At 38.0% G+C, this 20,319-nt stretch overlaps 1 protein-coding gene across 3 annotated transcripts in view; it reads right to left on the bottom strand.

Moving 5' to 3' along the window:
• The window catches only part of FGD6 (FYVE, RhoGEF and PH domain containing 6), a 75,096-nt gene that overhangs the window by 31,992 nt on the left and 22,785 nt on the right, over positions 1-20,319 (bottom strand). For 2 of the 3 annotated variants that reach the window (XR_012633400.1, XM_074902728.1), the window contains exons 3-6: positions 13,400-13,547; positions 9,892-9,959; positions 9,769-9,799; positions 700-851 (exon numbers count right to left, since the gene is read on the bottom strand). Coding sequence is in view for 2 of the 3 variants with exons in the window: in XM_074902728.1 (XP_074758829.1) it covers positions 700-851; positions 9,769-9,799; positions 9,892-9,959; positions 13,400-13,547 (399 nt within the window). In the remaining variant the exon portion in view is untranslated. The remainder of the gene's footprint in view (positions 1-699; positions 852-9,768; positions 9,800-9,891; positions 9,960-13,399; positions 13,548-20,319) is intronic. The other variant, XM_074902729.1, reaches the window with a different exon arrangement.

The following is a 20,319-nucleotide window of genomic DNA, read 5'->3' as shown; positions in this document are numbered from 1 at the left end:
AGCAGACAGGCATCCATCTCAGTAGCTACTCTGAAAAACCTTAACTAGGCACACCTCAACACGCTAGTTTAGTGTTAGATGACAAAATAGACTGTTTAAAATGGTCTTGAACTGTTTGAACACTTCAGTACAAGCTGGATTTCTGAGGAGACAGATCTTCAAACTTCAAGATGCAGTCTCCATCCCTTAAAAGCAAGCATGGGACTGCAATCTACCCATTTCAGTGCCTTTGTCGGTAAGCTTTGTATATCTGATTTAGATCCACCCACCAGTGTAACTGAGAATGGACTTCAGTAGTATTGTGGCTGTCAATCAGTGCTGTGCCTGGTTAGTAGATCTCAGCTACCTTTAAAATGCAAACCAGTCTTCAGGACAGCATCCTTTTCCGCTAGTGAAATCAGTCAACTTATCATGTCCATGCAGGGACCAGAACTTTCAATTAAAAATGAGATTTTAAATAAAAAAGCGTGATTGCTAAAAACATATATTGAGATGCCTCCTGGACCTTTTTTGGGTACATCTACTCGGCAAAAAGTACATCTAAATGGAAAATTATCTCCCATCCCTTCAAAGTCAATTCTGTCATTTAAGAAGGCTCACGAAACACAAACAAGAGTCAAACCATGGTCACATGGAATCACATAAGCCTACAGATAAATTTCAACATCAAAGGAATGGTATCCCTTTATTGATAGTCACCAGTGAGATAATCGCTCTTCCAGTTCCCTCAGGAGGTCCCGATTGAGTTCGTACAGCTGAGGTAGGTAGTAAAGGATCTGATTCAGGATTCTGTCCTCAATCACTGGCTTTCCAAGCTGCCTAGAGGCATGCGCCACAGCATCCCGGAAATCCTGCCGGAGTACAAAGAGGACAGAAACCCCCATCCCATGAGAGAACAGCCTTCAAAGCACCAGCACAGACAACAGCATTCTCTCTTGCAGACATTCCAGGCACTGCTCCCTATTACCAAGGACAAGGCGTGTACCATCTGGGTTATGTTTCTCTGCAGTTTCAATTTACTCCCCTGGGACTACCTTAATCCCTTTGGTCTGACGCTGGAGCTTTACTTTCTTGCTCCTGTATGCATAATAGAGTTGGTGTTCATTATTTTTATAACATGCCCTTAAGAAATGTGCTAGTACTACACATGAGGAAACTCAGGGGGGGGAAAAAAGCTCGTATCTGTAAGGGTGTTGGCAGCCTTGAGTACCTTCTTGTTAATATTTGAGTCAAAAAGCAAAAATGCTCTATCAGCTAAGAGAATCATAATATCTTATTTTAAAATCATTCTAGTTTTCATAGGTCATCTACAAATGCCCTTTTGGAAAATGTGCCTCGGACAAAAATGTAGGGTCACAAAAATTAGTATATGTAGCAGCTCTTCTACACACAGGAAAATTAATATCTAACAAAAAGATACAGTAACCACATGCAAGAATCATGAGATTTCAAACGTTAACAGTGATCAAAACCAACACTGGTACCTTCAAAACATTTACAGAGAGGAGGAAAAACCTGCTTACACTTGAAGGATCTTCTTACAGTATTTTTATGCAACAACCAGCAACCAACAGGACAGAGCTCAGGCTTACTGGTCCTCATTAAACTATTCAGAATTAAAATCTTGGCCCCAGACAAGTCAGTATGGCAAGAATTGTATCCATATTGAAACTCAGTATCCATTACATGAGGTATTTCTGATCACATGCAAACAAAATTTTCAAAAAAGATTAGCAGTTTAGCATTTGAATTGAAAAACAACACTAAGTGACAAAAAAGGAGATGTAAATTAGGTGGTGTGCTGTATTATTGTGTCTCACTTGAATTTGAGCAATAGTGGAAAAAAGACAATCCAAAATAGCTCTTTCTGAGTTTGTGGTCTGCTGAAACCTGATAATGCATGCACAATCTATAGGTATCCTGAAAAAGATGACCAACAACATGTTCTTAAGTACAACAATGAGTTATATTTTCAATGTGCATGGGGTCCACACCTGACTTTGAAAATCTATAGGGTCCTCAGGTTGGGGATAAAAAAAAAAAAAAAAAAATTAAGCCTCTTCTTTGCCTCTCCCCAGGTCCACTACTACATGTCTTACTAGCTATCTTATCAGTTCAGCATCTGGTCTCCCAAACTTAAGTCTTAACTTCCCTCTGCCTTCCTCTCTCCTCATTACATCATCTCTGGGCAGTGTGAGCTCCAGACACACTTTCTTGCTTTGTGACCCTCTGGGTCATACAGGCTGTGACTGGGCAGTTATGACAAGAAACTGAAAGGAGATACAGGGCAATGGCTGTGATGGGGGAAGGCTGAGAACTAAATGCAAGGGAGTTAAAAAACAGATGGCGTTATTCATATGGAAATGTTCAGTTTTACATCCTCTGTGCAGACTAGTGACACATAGGTTAACTACCAGCTGCATCTTATGGATTTTCCTGACCCTAGGGCATTGCTTAACACTGAAATGATACATGGAATTACAATGGCAAAAGCTCAAATGAGGCATTCTGGAGAGTTTCATGCAAAATGCATCACCATATTATGATAATATTCACTCCCCCAATCACATGCACACACAATACACTGTATGTACTTTGCCATGGGATGAAACAAGAATTTTGTCTGAATGTTACATGGCTACTTGCACAATGAAAAGAAAAGCAGTTTTGTCTGTAGCGTAATCAACAACCCAGGCTTTTCCCTGACCAAACAATGAAAGGAGAGCAAGGAGCCAGGTTTAAGCACCAGTAGATAAGACAGGAATGTCATTTGTAGTTAAGAGCATTTATTTAACTTTCAGATATAGCATTCAAAGAGTCTGCAGGATGTTTTTCCAAATACAGATTTGTTTTTTTGACTAGCTTGATCCAAAGTCCATCAGCTTCATCAGGCTTTGGATAACACCATGAAAGACTGTCATTAAAATAGCCAACCACAACTTTATTTCGTCACCTCCTCCATCCCCCTCCACAACTGAGTAAATGGAGGAAGCCCTGCAGAGAGGAAACGACGGGAAGAAAGGTAACGTGAAGCTTTCTAATGATGCAAACCAGCCCGCTAAACAACAAAAGATCTAAACTTCAACACTTTTTTAAAAAAAATTGTTAAGTCTTCACTACAGAAGCAGTACAATGCATTTGTCACTGTAATCACTTTAAGATTTATTTTTAACCTGGCAGTGGGTGTGAAGTAACTGTCATGCCAAGTTCATCTTGAGATAAACTTAAGAGTTGAAGGTAGAAAGCACATGCCTGAGGAATTGGGGTAGGAAAAGTCAAACAAATGTAACAAGGTTGGAGTTAACAGTGTTTACACTTGAAGGTACTGGCCTTCTGAGAAAGTAATTTCTTACCCAAAAGGACAAAACATAGAATAGGTCTGCTTTAATTACCAAATGTAAAATATATTAATTTAAAAAGTAAACCCTGAAATTTCACTCCAAAGGGTGGAAAGTATTCAGATAAGGACAACTTTTTGTACAATTAGGTGAATGACTTAGAAATTAGAAATTGCAGTAAGTCATTTAACACACCAGAACCTCATTCCTTCTAAAACTAAATCCTTTAACTGCTGAATAAAAACAGAATCACTGTTGCAAATAATATATACACTGCTCTGATATCTATATATACCTGCAAGAAGTGATTCATATTACAACCATATTTAGCATATAGTACTATATAACACTGCTGAAGAGCACTGCTTTCATCAATCTGTTCAAAGACAGTCACCTGAGTTGTCCTAGAAAATATTCTGCTTGAAGGAATGCAGCAGTCCATTACAGTGAATTTTAAAGAGAGATTTTCTGATTAAAAATGAACCTTGTAAATATTAAAATCTTACTCATTAAAAAAAAACCCCAAACTTGCCATGCTTTGGAATTAATGTACTTGTTTCACTGAAAAACACCATTTGCAACTCTAGACAAAAGTTTCATATGCTGCATGACAGAAAACAAAAGATTATGTTATTTATACTGAATCATCCCATCTTTTCATCAGGGTAATTTTTTCTTTTGGAATGGGGGAGGCTATTGTACACTTTCTGAAATGCTGGTTTACAGTTTCTAATTCTACATTATATTCTGGTCCAATAATCTTCTGATACCACTTTTTACTGCTTAGGCAAAGGCAGTTGTCTTCACACAGCTACTATAAGAGGACAGCACTCATCACCATGCCTGGAAAGCACATTCTTTCCAAACCAGAACCCGTCTTAGTTTATTCTAAACTAAGACAGCATCCCATTGGTTACCTGTCCATATGAAAATCCAGTTTAGCGGTTTTAAAGGCTTCTGAGTACTAACTGTTGCTGAATTACTGCCTGATAAAACAATCCCAACTTGAAAATGTTTAGGGAATTTTATTTATCCTATTAGTATACACCCTACAGCTGTACAGTTTTTAAACAATATTTGAGGAGGATAACACTATTGCTACTTTTGTTTCTTCCCAGCCCTCCTTCGATGTAGCTTCCTTAAATAAGCAAAGGGCTGTGATATCTAAAATAATTCTGACCCTGTTGTGAATCATCTGCCATCAGCCCACACACTTCCCCTCTGCAAAGGCCCTGACTCACAATCTCTCTCCACACTTTCCACTGGAGGATTCCCAGTGCACAGCAAAGTAACCTGCCTCTATCAGCCTAAGGAGCAAAGGAACATGTTTAGTTGTAAACCACAATAGGTACCGACCAGACTAAACCCTCTTTCAGCTGCTGACTGGGTTAAGTGCGCCTTCAGGTATCTAATAGCTGAATGTAGATAACATCAAATGGGTGAAATGAAATCTTCTAATAAATTTAACTAGAAGAGAAAGAACTACATGATCTAAATGTGATCATGTATTTTACTCCTAAGACTTCAACCAATATTTATCCTGGATCTGTTCTCCTTGAACATACCATCAGCAAAACAAAAATAAGCCACAATCCCTTCTGCTGAGGTACAACTCCCAGCTAAATACACCAGCAGGTAACTCAAATATCAGTTCAGTTTAAGGAAAAAAAGAAGTCTGTGCTTGGATGCTTTTCAAGGAACACACATCCTACAGGGGTGGGAAGGGAAGGGGAGGAAGCTTCATGTGCTGGGCAACAGCCAGGCTGCTGTATGTGACAAACTGTAAACACGACTGCTAGGAATACAGAAGATTTCACAAATACCATATTTGAAATATAAATAGGCAGTCTCAACAAGAGTTAGACTATTAGCCATATACTGTTAAGTTAAACTATAGCAATGACAGTTAATGAAGACTATGAGTAAGTGGGGACCATGACATTTTTCAAACACAGGAGATTGCTTCTGGAAAGCTGCCAAGTAGTTCCACACCTTTTTTCTCAGGTAGTAAAATCATTTATAAGTCTTTAACAATGTAAGATAGTTGATGTTTTACAATAACCAATTATTTGACTATGGCATATTCCCAGAATGTTATTTCAAGGAATAGGCTGGGTAGTAGAACAACGTTTCCTTCCAAACCAAAACTATTTCATTAGCCTTCTTAATAAAATGATACAGCTGCAATTCATTGTCAAATGCAGCAATTCTAAAGCACTTCACAGACTAAAAATTTATCAACATATTCACCTCAGACTAGTCAAATATTGAAGTTTTACAGTTGGAGAAAAAGGAGTTGGAGGTTGAGAGAATTTGTCACAGCCAAACAGTAGGTCAGTTGTAAGCCAGGTCCAGAGAGGTCAGGACTTCCTTTGCTCCAAAACCATAGCTACTTTTTTTCTCAATATCCACATTACATCCTTTTACCAAGCCTATTATTAATTATTTTTCTAATATTTGGCTACAACATACAAAAATATAAGTTTTCACAGATATATAGAACTATATATATAGTGGTTTTATATATATAATATATATATAGTTTAGCAGTTGCCTTCTGAAAAGAGAGATGTTTTAACCTTTTGTCTGTCTTCTCCAATAAGGTAGATTCAATTCTCCAATTGTGGCTACAGAAAAGTTAGAGGTGCCTCCTGACAACCTCCTACTTGCTCTCAGAGTCCTAATAAATACAGAACAGGAGTCTAAGTCAGAAGCACAAATCTAAAAGCTCAGGTAAAAGACAACAGGCCTAAACTTTTCTCTGCTCACACATCACAAAGTTAGACATGAAGCCTTGCAGTGGAAGGAGACATCTCAAAAATAATGTTCCTCTCCTGGATGAGAAGCCTCACTGCCCATACTGTAGCAGCAGGGGAAAAAGGAAATCTAAAAGGATGTAAAAACAAAAACAGTGGGTTTTGGAAAAAAACCCTCAAAACTCAGAATTAAAATGGACAAAAGAAATTACAGCAAACAAGCCAGGCAGCTTACACAGCACCACGGTGCTCCTGAGGAGGTCCTCTCACTTGTGCAAACCATTTCCAAAGCAGAAGTACAAATGGCACCAATCCTGCCTTTCTCTGTTTCCAGGAACACCAGGTGGTTTTGGGGCACATCTCAGGCAGCAGTGACAAGCTTGTTTCTCTTATGTCACATATGTTTTACATCCAGTTTACCCTTCCTTTTTTTTTTTTCCTGCAAGTGCCCTTAGGGAAGAAACAGCACTTCACACATCTTCTCAACCCTCCTTTACCCTCTGGAGGCCATGCATGAACCATCCCACAAGGATGCATACAGATGAGCTGGTTTGATTTAAGCCCCTTTGTTTTCAGGAGTTTGTAACAGCATTTTACTGGAATCTTGTCCTCTAAAAGAGCATTTATGATAGTTACAGAAATACAGACAATTCAAGACATCATATTAATCTTTGATCAGACTCCCTCAAGCAAGCCCATTCACCAAGTATGTTTGAGAGAGCATCAGTCGGCAAAGCCAGTTAAGTCCCTTATCTGCTATGACCAGCTTATTACTTATTATAGAAGCATCACCACGTGTTTATAATTTTCTAGAGCACTTTTGTAGTCTGTCTTCAACAGAAACAGTCAGGTGTACTTATGAAGAGCAACAGTGTCCAAACAGGCTGACACTCTGGTATCTTGGAAGAGTTGCTCCACCTAACTTGACTTTGTCAATATAAAAGACAAAAATGCTAAAAAAATTCAGTGGTTCTTGTAAGCAATTTGCAATCACATTTCCACCTTCTCAACTGCTTTAGATTCCACTTCAAGTGCTCTAAGCAGCAGCAGCAGCAACATAAAAACCTTTTTCTTTCATCAACAGTCCTGTTCCCTGGCTGTACTAAAAGCCATGAGCTGCATTGACTGGCACTAGTAAGACAGGCTGAGGAAAATGCTATTAATTTCAGATCATGGCTAATGAAATTAAACTAAATAATGGGTATTTACTCTTTGGAATACCACTAATAGATGGTTCAGAAGGTGTAAAGGAGCATCCCCTGACCAGCCTAATCTTTAGTATGTGTAGAACTGCTCAGCCTGAGTAGAATCTAAATTTTAATTCCAGAAATCTGTCAAAGGTTGCTTGACCGATAGTAATTCTGACACTGAAGCTAATAAGTCAAAGCGGCTCACTGCATGTAGGATCAAAATAATAGTTCTGTCAACATTTAAATATTATACATAAGAAATATATGATTAAACAAACATATGTAATAATATCTGTGATAAATATAAACAAGTCCGCAGGCATATCACTCTGTGGAAATAAAAAGATGTGTTTCTGCAACCTTTCTCAGGTATGGCAATTTTTCTTTAATGAAGTGCATACACAGAGCCTCAAAACTGGTGCCCATTCTGACAAGGATGCTCACTAAGGTTCCTGCTGCAGGCCAATGGGCAAGTTGAGAACAAAGTATTCCTTGACTCCTAGCTTAGCATCCTCTCTGTTAGACCAGGCTGAATACATGTCGATTGCTATTGCTAGACAGTAAAAACATTTCTAATGGTTTTTATTTGGCAACTAGAAACTAGCACAGTGTCATGAATAGAGCTGCAAGTTATCCATTAAAAGAAAACAAAATACATCTTACAGGTGAAGACACCTTTAAGTTATGTGCCTGAAAAATATGAAGATTAAAAATACAAGTTAAAACTTGTCTATACTCATCAGGGAAACTCTCTTCCTTTAACCAGTAGTTAAGCTTGAGTTCTGTACTAGAAACCATGATGACTATAAATTATGTATAGGCCACAACTGTCTGACCCAGCTTTTAAAAACCAAGCTTGAACAGAGTAAGAAAATCAATTACTAAAACGGAAGGCAAAAGAGGAATCGGCAAGTGGTGTGGTAAGTTTTTTGTTTCCTGAAAGATCTCCATATTACAGAACTCTATACATCCATCTACAAGAGCCTTTGTTCCCAGTTTCACAGAACACACTTCTCAAGAGACCGAGATAGAATGCATCTCTTTGCAATATAACCACTTCTACTGCCCAAGGGAAAAAAAAAACCATTAGGCTTACACTTAATAGAGTGACAAAATGATACAGACACACGTCACTTAGAAGTTGACAGAAAACACATAAAACAGAGCTGGAGAAAGCTAAATTCTTCATTAATTTACTATTATCACCTTCAACATAGCACGCTTAACAGATGACTGGTCTGCATAAGCATAGATTAAATACTTAACCCTTGCTGTGGACAACACATTGCACTTACTACAATCACAACTGTTATCAGAAAGCAAGCATCTATCAAAGAACTGCACCTCAAAAAAAAATGCTGCCATTGGTGATGGATGCATCATTAGAGCTAATTACTTAATTACCTAAAGAACATGTATTTTTATGTACCATTTCTAAAGGTAAATTGTTCTTGCCTCCCAATGTTACTGATTTTGTTATCAACTGAAATTAAATTGTGTTTGATTTTAACGTAAGTATAGAATTAAGAGATATTTTAGTAAAAATCATTTTACATTTATTGTATTTTGAATCTAGCAACCAACTGCTACTCTAAAATTCCCTGTACAGCCCCGTACCAAGGCTGGAGGGATTGGTCATAATTGTTTAGTACGAACGGTTAGAACCTAGGTAGCAAAACACAAGATGGTTTGTAAACTGATTTATAATACATATATAGGACTAGAAGAATGCAAGTAGTTGTCAAGGTCCAGGATTAATGGGAACTGAGGGAAGTAACTGTAACAGCTTGCAAGTACCTGCCAAGAAAACTGTGTCCTTAAGCAAAAGGCAATTCTGGCAGGGGGAGATCGCGATCACCGACTCACATTAAACCCCAGACCCATTTCTAGACATTTCTAACCTTTACTGTGCAGAATCAGAAATAGGAGGAGAATATGTTAATGATTTCTTGGAGATTGTATGTTTATGTATGGATACTTAATGAATATGTATGAGTAAGTTCTATATAAGGTGTATGATTCTGGTGCCCGGCACGTGCTGTTGGTGAGAGCACTCCCCTACACGTCCGGCCGTCAATAAAGAAGTGTCTGCTTATCTGCATCACATTGGTGTCAATAAGTTTTTATTTCCAGCATTTTGGTAACAACCTCTGCTACTTTAAAAGTTATTCTAACCAAAGATTTTATTTTGGTTGCTATGGTACAAGCTGGCTTATAAATATGATACTGATTAACATAAAAGGATATATATTTCATTTTCAATATTCAAGCAATACCCCCACTCAGATGGAAGATTGTATACATTAATTAAGGAGATGCAGAAGGAACCACCAAAACATTCATCCATTATTTATAAACTGAAACTTTAAAGTTCTGCTTAATTAATTTTTATATTTTGAATATGTAGACACAGCAGAAAAAAGGACACATTCATTACAATAAAGCCCAAACATAGAGGAAAATTCTTGGGTTTGGGGTACTTACAATGTGTAAGAGCTTTAGCACATCCACAAACCTATCAGAAAAGCAAGAAAAAGCAAATAGTTACATTTTAATTGCCCAGTTAAAATAAGTTGAGTAACTGTTAAGTTTATCATTGACACTTACACTTTCTCTGAGCTCATGATCTCCTTGGCAATATGGTAAACCTTTGTTTTCTTTCCAGCTGCCTTACTCTGCAAATAAAATTATATGTTATACGATGCACCTACTAAAATTGTCATAAAGATAATTTCCAGTTAGTAGTTCCTTAAATCCAATGTAATTAATCAATAGTTATTTCTAATAAAAATCTTTTATACTGCTTTGAAATCTCTTGGCTTTGAAATCTTCTGGCTTTTCAGGATCTGTGAGAAAAATCAATTCAGCATGTAGCTGGAAACAACAATACTAGCTAAGAGTTTGTAACACTATCAGCCTTTCTATTTAATTTTTATAGGAAGCACTGAAGCCCATAATGAATGAAGCCCTAGCAAGTGACAATTATTGTTTAGTAAAAGTAGTACAGATAATATTCCTATGTTGGGGTTTTTTTCTGATTAATACAGCAACAGTAATATTTGCAGTAAATTCAAATGGGTTTTAGAAACATCTTTTAAAAATACACATTTTCTTTACTGAAAAAGAAGATTAAAAAAAATCACACTGAAGAAAAAGTCTGCTTCTGGCAATCTACTAACGGAGCTGCTGGAATACATAGCAACTGTACTACAAAGATGTAGAAGTGTGAGCCTTGTCATCTACATGAAGCACTATGGAGAATATGCTGGGTTTTATACGCACATTTGGCTTCTAAAAAAATCAATGCTATTACTCAACATCAGACAGAAGAAACAGGTATAGCAAAGCTTAAGGGGATAGGTGTCAGGATGCAAATGAATTTCCTACACATTATAACTCCCATGTATAATTTTCCTCAATAAACCACCTTTCTCTGTAACAGCTCTCATGGTTTGCCATTTGCTTCTCTGCTGCCAGATGTGATCACATCTATTAGATATTCAGGAATTCATTTCCATGGGCTGCAAAGAAAAAGCGTGATGAGGAGTGCTAAAACATCGTTGGATATACAACACAAGTGCGATGGAAGTCCTGGGGAAGCTGTATTGAGTGTGGCAGTATAATACAGGCATTGAACAGTTTATCTAGAAAAGCAGATACTGGTGTCATTGCATGCATGAGCTTTTGGTTCATAAGCACTAATGTTACAAGATTTGTCTTGAGTTTTCGTTCTTCTCCAAACCTATTAACAAGTCTCAAGTGCTGGAAATCAAACCACGGAATTGATGATATTCATAGGTTAGTTTTAATGATACCATTATATTCAAAATAAAAAATAAATCTAAATTAATTTTTAACTTGATTTTAATTGACATAGTGCCAAATTACTAAATTAAAATTAATTTCTAAATTTAATAATTTGGTGTTGCAGCACATATATGTAAAATACATTATTTATTTATATACTACATAGACATTTTCACACAGAGCTGGGATTTTACTTGTAAAATACTATTTATTTCCAAAACCCACTTAGATCTACCCAGTGAGGGACAATCGGATTCAAGCGAGATTGTAACACCCATCCTCAGGCCTCCGTGCCTCTTCAGAAACCACAGCTGACATGCTCCCTACAAGACTGAATTCACAAGTAAACTCAATTATGCAGAGCAAGGTATCTGCCATCACTGTAGATGTGACAGTTGCAAATGAGATGAAAATCAGTATTTTGAGAACAAGATGCTACCACTAAACAATTACAAAATGAAATATCACAGTCTGTTTTCAACCCCATTTGAAAGACTTTTCACATACCAGCTGGCACTGAAAAGGCCACTTTGCATTTGCTCAAAGATACTCCAGGCGTAAGAGAGTCTCTAATGGCAGAACTGAAGGGATACAAATTGGGCTCTCAGGCACAGCACTGGAAAGGAACCTTATAACTCCTCTAATGGATAAAAAGCATCAATACAGCCAGATGCTTGTGGCAAGAAAAAAAAAGAGAACAGGCCCAGCTGATGACCAATGCAGAGCCTGCTTCATTCTCCTCTGCAGCTGCTCTCCCTGTTTGGAAGTTGGTTATTAATCCCCAGCTGCTGGCTGCACGTGCCACAACCGGCTGAAGCAAGCCAACGAGCAGATGCTTCACAGCAAGCGCTGAATTACTATGTGAAAACCGCCCAAGAAGCCTTGTAATGGCAATACTTTCCTGGAAAACTCCATTGTGAAAGGTTGAGGGCATTTCTAGAGGCATGCAAGGTAAGTTAGCTTCTATACAGGTACAGTCCTGCTTAGTTTCACAGGAACAAGCTTCTCCCTCGACTCTTTCTCTCCCCCAATTTATTCCTCTTAGAAAATTTGATTAAATGACATTCAGGTCTGATATGTCATCATCAAGTCTTCTTTTCCAGCACTAAAAAGTCTCATTACTTTTTAAAAATTATTATTCATTTTTAAGGAAAGGAAGCAAATATAACTACCATCAAAGGAAACAGAGCTGCCAGGACAGATGCTGAGGAGAGGCACTGGTCTATGACCACCTTGGTGTCAGGGCATCCACGACTGAGAAGTACAAAAGTGGTTATCCCCAAGGAAAGGGATAGGACTCCCAGAACTTTACTTCATACTGAGTAGTAGCACTGTCTTCCTGCTCCTCATATGAAGAGGAAACAACATTAAAATAAGGGAGAATCATTCCGGGTGGCACTTGCAGAAGCTAGCAGAAGGTCAGACCTCAAACCCAACAGTCAAGTGTGACTTACACTCCTCCATGAGCCATAGAGGTGGATCTGCAAGCCCACAAGAACATGTCTCTCATGAGCACACCAATAATCTCTCCTCAGCACCAAAGGAGTGAATTAAGGAACTTAAATGCTGAAAGGCAGGTTGCGCCCTTTGTGCTTCATGCCATTGAAAAGGAAAATTAAAAACTGGTTCAGTCATCTGTCCCCTGTGTGACAAGCAGTGATTTGGTAGGTTAGTATGGAGAACCTGAAAACTCAAGAAAGCTGCCTGCACAGAAATGGTTACTGGGACACAGCCCTTGACAAGACCCCCAAAATAGGACCATCCAGGCAAAACTACAGCTTCCCAGAGATTTTTCAGAAGGGCCTTCTCAGACTCAGCTACATTCACGTGGCCCCTTTCCTTGGGCTTCATCAAAGCTGACAAATCAAAAGTTGATTTTAAATGTTCATTGTGCAAGAGATACCACGCACTCCAGGATCTGTGAGGCGTAGACAGCCTCCTTAAAAGGTATTTACAAGTCTCAAAACTGAAGATCTCTGAACATACATCTGTGCATGTAACTCTATTAGAGGGGCATGGCAGGAAGGTCTACAGCTCCATGATTCAGTGAAAGACTAAGAAAAATATGGCAGGCAACACATACTCTGTAGTGGGATATTTCCACACTTGACTCCTTGATATCAGGCTCACGTACATAAATTGAAATTTTAGAACATAAACACTAAACAATAAGAATAACAAAAATAAATATAGAAAGTTATGTTGAAAGTTATGTTATGTTCAATACATTTTATTTGAAAATATCCCAACAGGTTACAACTTTAGAAACAGCGTGAGTGAGAAATAGCTTCAGAAGATAAAGAGATACCTGTTTATCTTCTTGAGGATCAGGCTCCCCTTTACTGGAATCAGAATTTGTGTCATCATCTTCATCAGAACTGTTCATGATATCTTCTTCATCTGACTGAAGATCTCCCATTATCACGTTAGGATGATCATGGTGTTCTTCTATGGACCTAAAATTAAAATATGTATAGCTGACAAACATACCATACTTTATTTTTGTAATGAGCTTTCTGTTTTTCCCCACTATAAATGGTCTACTTGGTATCAGAAACATTGAGAACAGTAGTGGGTAGTCTGAAGATGATGATGACAGTGATAGGCTTTTCCACAGTGGAAACATAACTCCATAATGTTTTATCTATGCTGGTATTGATACAATGCTCGCTGACAACAAACAAAAGCCACAGTACCTTTGGAGTATCTATGTTATTCTTGACCATCAGAGTTTGCCTGACAGTAAAGTGTGATAAATCTATTATTCCCTTATTGCTATGTGCATGTATGGTGCAACATTTGTACTGTCTGCCACAGGATGAAGAAAGATCATAGCTGTTTTGCTCTCCTCTATCTCATAGCATCAGGACTTGTTCCAGATATGATACTCAGACTGGAGCTTTCTGTCTGAAATTTTAGAGACATGTTTATATATAGGGTTGTTTCTCAATGGATATGCTAAACAACTGCATCAGAGATGAAAATATTATAAACATTCTGTCCAAAAATTCTTAAAAACAAGAAAGCAGAATCTTTTGTGATTAAAAACTCCCATCCCTCAGAGAATGACACCTTCCAGGTAGCTGTCAAAGGTATAAAATATAACGTTTTTCTGCTGCCATATAATGATTACAGAGGTCACTTTTCATTAGCTTCAGCTGTATTTGCAATACAGAAATTGCATGAGACAGGCACACAACCTTCTTCCTCTAACTAGCCTTGACAACTTCAGTAGAGATTTAAGAAATGCAGTTCTAGAAGCAAATAAAAAGGGGGTAGGGAAAGATAAAGAAGGAAACAGACTACTAGAGGAAACAGAGCCTTAAGTTTTGGTAAAAAAAAAAAAATCTGATAACTGCCAATTACACTAAAGCTGGGTCTAAATTCACATAATCTGTGTTCAAGGGCCAGAAAAAAAAGATGCTGGGATGCCACAGCAGGCTTATTGTGATACGAGCCAAAAGTGATTAGCTACCCTACAAAACAAAAAGCAAATTCAGAAACCCTTGTCCCCAAGCTGTTGCAGCCAGCAGAGATCTCACTGTGCTGATCAACACCTAATTTTGTGCAGCCAGCATCTGTCAGGGCTTCTTCATACAGCTACCCTCTACCTCCCTACGTAAGGGAGGCTTACAACTGATCTTTTCTTTTCCCAGCTTTGAATCACAAGAAAGCAGGGATGGAGGGCAGCTCTTCAGACTCACTACCAACAACTGTGATCGTTTCTAGTAACTATCAGCATGCATCTCATGGGAGGTGGCTGCCAGTAACGTGTAAAGCAGAAGTAAGGAATACCAGCTGTGTGAGGATGCTCTGGCAGCCACAGCAATGTGCTGATTATTCAGTGCTCAAGGTACAGTTAAAAAAAAGAAACAAAACAAAACCCACAACCAAACAAAGCAACACACAAACGCTGATTAAAAATAGAAATATATTTAGAGATGAGACAAGATAAGCTGGCCTGTGGACAGACCTTAGTCAGCCATGAAGACATAGAAAAGATTGAAATAGCTTGGTTCTATTAAGGCAACACAGGAAGGACTCAGGAAACACTCAAGTAGTTACTGTCTCCCAGAATCTAATGGGGTGGTGGAAGGAGATTGCAAGTTCATCACCCAAAGTTCAAACAAGTCCCTGAGCCAAAACTGCAGCACCCAGGGTGCAGAGACACACCCATTTATTTCAGTTTGGAAATTATCAACCTCCAGGGGAAGAGAGCAGCTACCAGAGAGATGAGCGTTGATGTCAACAGCGCATGGAGTACACCAGGGACGGCTCCCACAGAGCCTCCATGAGCTTCAGGAAGGCAAAAAAGTGTCTTTTCATTGGAGCTTTCCCTGGAACTGCACTAGCATAAGACTTCTGCAGTTACTTGTTAACTTCAATTCAGAAAACTCCTTGTCTAGTCTATCTAATACACAGTCAAATGACCTGTTGGCCTGAGAATGTTTATTTTAGCAGATGCCTCTCATCCTTTTATTTTTACAGATGACAAACATCTTTATTACATCTGTAGCATTACATGAGGTAGCTATATCCCCCTGCTTTACTCAAAACCTGCAACAGAAATTACTACTATTCCTCCCTTTACTATGTTACTCAGTTTTATCATCCACATCTGTCACTGAATATACATCTGATCTGGGATATTTTTTCCCTACTGCAAAAGGTATTAAGCACTTTATCTGTAACCATACTGGAATTCACCTTTTTTATTGCCTTTTTTCCTATACTTAATATTTGTTTTAATTGCTGCTTCAATTTCCTTTAACTAAGATTCCTTCCCATACAGAAAACATTATTTTCACACTTGTAAAATTATAGTTCTTTAGCTGAAGCGTATTCTACAGGATGCCCACTCCCATATTTTCCTATCATTTTACATTTAAACTTTTCAGGGCAACTGTGCTAACACTTAAAAGTTTCAAAAAACCTGTCCTTTTGGATGTCAGAATCAAGCATATTTCTATGTAAGGCTGTATTCTGCTTGCACAAACATAATCCAGTCACCACTGAAGGATGAAGATCATATTAGCTGGCTTATATTTGGTGAAGAATTTTCTAAATGAAAGGTTTATCAGCTTATCTAATAGAAAGTTTCAGTAAAAAAACCTAGTCCTAATGATTTAGGATGTTTAGTAAGTTATCCACAAATGAGAGCTGTACACATTTTTTTTCTCTCTGTGAATCACAACATTTAAGTGGTAAACGCCTTTTCTTGCCTTTGTGGTGCGTACACCCCTACTATTCATGTAAAGGAGACTGTGAGAACCATCTACCAAATCTTGCCTACAGTATCTGCCCCACCAGTCAAAGCACTTCAGAGTAACACCAATACATCTTTATTCTGTATTTTCTCAGCTCACTGCCTAACACAGCCCTCAGGTTCTTCCACCTGCTATGTTTTGTTGATTTTTGTTTTTTTAAGTGGATGATTAGATGATTAACGATCAAAAATCATTTCGTACCCATACATTTTCCAGAATCAAACAAGACACCAGTTCAGGGACAGGATGCAATACTGTAGCCACAGGCATTCTGCGGCTGTGTCCTCTTCTTCAGAGGAGATGGTAAACAAAGTCACTGTGTTGATCTGCCTTTATCAGCCATGTGCTGGAGAACATGTGACTCTCCTTGTACCTTACCCCTTAACTTTTCATCATAAATAATACGGCTTTTCTGTCGAAACAGAAAGCAGTTTTGTATTTACTGATTACTCTTTTCTGTACCTCTGTAGCCATCTATAATGTAAGTGTATAGATATTTATCTTAAAACAGTTAGATCTAGATGAAGTGAAATCCCTTGTAGCCTTTAAATGAGTTTGGAACGAGTAGTAAAACTTTAAATAAACATAATCTATTCTACCACATATCAGTTCCCCTTTTCCAAAATACCACAAGCATGCAGTAATGGTTATTTTTAAGCAGCTCTTCTGATAGGTATTTTGAGGATACTGTGAACTATCTCTATCTTGTTCCCTCTTCATCACGATTCTTTGTCCTACCCACAGCACTAAAGAGAAACTTCTGCATTATCAGTCATGTGAAACACCATCACTGCCAACTCAACGTGCTGCCCACTGAGTAAGAATATCTTGCTGTATCTTGTGAGCAAGTTATCTAAATATAGATGTGGGGTTTTTCTATTTGACATATAAAATGAACGGATCATTAGTTTGCCTTGGAATGAGCAGTTTACGGGATGAAATATATACATTGCGCTGTATTCTCCTAATGTGATAGTAAAATATTAATGAAACAAAACATGCCAGTCCTAGTAAGACATACAGCAAAATAAACTGTCAAAACTGCCATGGAGCCATTACAGCAAAATAAATCCTAATCAGCATTAAAACTTATTGTCTTTGAAAGATGACCAAGATTAGTTCAGACTAGCTTATTGGTATTAGAAGCTTCAAATACACCTGAGGCTTCACTTTTATGCACTGCTGATTTAGACACTGCATAGGACACTAGAGCCTGAAGTCACAGTTAACATTTCAGTCTCAGTTCCCAATTCATTTAGAAAGCAAATAGTATTTTAAGCTTGATTGAGATGATTCAGAGAGATTCTCTAACATGGAACACCTTTAACATTATTTTATAGTATATTGGAATTACTTCAAGTGTTAGCATCTCCATAATTACTAAAAAGCAAGTTTCCACAGCTCCAAAGTATTTGTTAAAATAGATTAATCCATGCTGCTGCTTTACACGTTTCCTTGTGATTTTCATTATTTTTAGATTTTCTTCTACTTCCAGTAAGTAATCAAAAATACGTAGGAATGCTGAATGAACAGAAACTTGCACACAACACTCTGCTCTATTATTTTCTCATCCTTTTGCTATTTTTAAAGGAGCGTCCATTCTACTCTGCTTTTTGTAGGAGTGCCCCAGCTTCTTTACCCTTCTTCTGTCTCTTCCTCCATTATTTCATTGATGGTTTTTGTGTGTATTTTTGTTAATTTTTGAAGAAAGCCTTCAACATACAGGCAAAGTACACAAACTGAAGTTCCTACTCAAATAACAAATACAACCATAACATCAGAGAGCCAATAAGCATACCCTCCTATAATATTTAATCTCTAATCTTTTTTGCATTGTTAAAGCATTTCACAATCCTTTCACAACTGCTTGCATCTCTTCCAGAGAGGCAACTACTGCTGTTCATCTATTTTCAGTTTTTAATATTGCCAGTCCCTGCAATCAATTTCAAAAATTAAGGCATGTTCAGCTGCCTTTTTTTTTTTTTTTTTTTTAAAGACCTAAAAGCACACTGGCTCTCTGTGGAGGCAATAGCTGATAAGGCTGTTCTATTTTTTCATAGCACCTTATGCTTGTAGTAGCTGTAGGTAAGGCAACATGACTCACTGACCGATTCCCTCAATGGATCCTACCTGTATGCTTCTGGGAAATCACAAGGATAAAAAGGAATTTAAAAAAACCCCCCAACGTTCTATGGCATCTTTTCTGTTAGGTCCTATCTAAATTTTGAATCTCTCTTTCAAGGTAGAAAGAAGGGCTGCAAATACAGAGATCAAGTTACAATCCCAGAACAATTTAGGAAGCAGTTATCTGATTTGGGTGCTCAAGACAACAGAAAATGCTCTTGGAAAGCCAAAGCAAAACTGAAATTATTGCTTGGTTAAAAATTGCTTTAGTGAATTTCCTTTTGCTTTATTTTAATACTTTAAGACAGTTCAGTGTCTTTAATATTTATTTACTGCAAGGTTTTGGAAAAAAGGAAATCAGTTCTAGAAAGCAAGCATACTTGGCAGAACACTATGAATAGTAACCAAGATCACTAGTGAGCTCCTGTGAAAGTTTTAAGAAAATATATGACAGGATTACTAATCAGCAAGATTAATAATGCATCAATACCCTTTTTGGATGAGTTACATTTTGCTGCAATACCTCAGTTCCACAACCATACTGAAGATAAAAACATCCGCATGCTTCCTTTTGCAAACCATCCTGGAAAGCATAACGATTAACTTCCTATCACTCCAGATGCACCTGGACCCTAACCCATCGTATTCATATCATCATTTAAACTTCAGATTCTGTGAACAATGGTGACTGTCTACCATTAAAGCTAAAAAATTCCCTCCCTCATCGACCTCTTCATGTCCCCCGGCTTTTCATTTCTCCTTCAGGCATACCAGACCATTAAGAAGCAAATGAGGATGAAAGGCAGCCTGGACCAGGTGGCTTACATCTGAGTTACTCCTACAGCATCGGTCACCTCTCTGGTTTAATGACAAACGTACAGATGGGAAGAGCTGAAGCTGAGATCACGTCTCTCCTTTCTAGGCGGAGTGGACATTGTGAGGAAGGCAGGATACTGCTGTGGCTCTTGCAGTGCTGGCTTGGCTGCCAGCACTGAGGACTGGTTGCCTTATTGCAGCCAAGCTGCTTGGGCTTCAACTTCTCTGCCAGAAATGGTGCTTTTTCACAGCAAGAGGGTGAGATAGCAAGGTGTCCTCTCAAACAGGATTTTACACAATAGCATTAAAGTTATGCCATTCATTCTTCCGCAGTGACAACCCAATGATTTTAATGAGTTCTTCATATTATTAGGACTAATAACAACAAAACAGGCAACAGACCAGAGTTTTTACTGGTCTGATGCTAGGGACCATGACAGGCAGTTAATCTTGATCTCCCTTTTATTTATATTTTTTAAGACCACCTGAACAGATTGCACCTGTGAGATTCATTAGCTCCTTCTGCAAGCTATCCTTCCATAGGTGACATGGCTGAGGAATGAGACAGACCTTCACGAGTCCTTATAAAAAAAAAAAAAAGGCACCACAAAACAAGATGCAAACAAACTAGACCAGTGAATCCATGATTATCTGTATCGCTTACAACACTTGTGCTAAATTCTGTCCAGGCTGGTTAGGGGAGGATACAATTACAAACATAAACAATCCTCAAGAATCACAGCTAGGAAACAGAAACAACCTGCATCCAGCTAAGCAACTCAAACTGAAAACACTTCGTGCATGTCAGGTTACTTTTTCAAATTGCAATTTAAATACTCTAAGAATTGAAACAGAATTCTTGTAAACAGTATCACATGAACTGTATGCATGCGTAAGCATCTGCATTTTTTATAGGAAGTCAGGACCCTTGATGACAGTGATAAACACTGTCAAAAGAGAAGCTCAAGACAATCTATTTGAAATGCATTTTGGTTCAGAGCCACTTGTACTTTGAAAGCTG

Source organism: Athene noctua, chromosome 3 (assembly GCF_965140245.1).
Source record: "Athene noctua chromosome 3, bAthNoc1.hap1.1, whole genome shotgun sequence".
NCBI classification, from domain to species: Eukaryota; Metazoa; Chordata; class Aves; order Strigiformes; family Strigidae; genus Athene; species Athene noctua.
The sequence above is the reverse complement of the archived record's forward strand: the minus strand, read 5'-3'. Positions and strand labels throughout refer to the sequence as shown.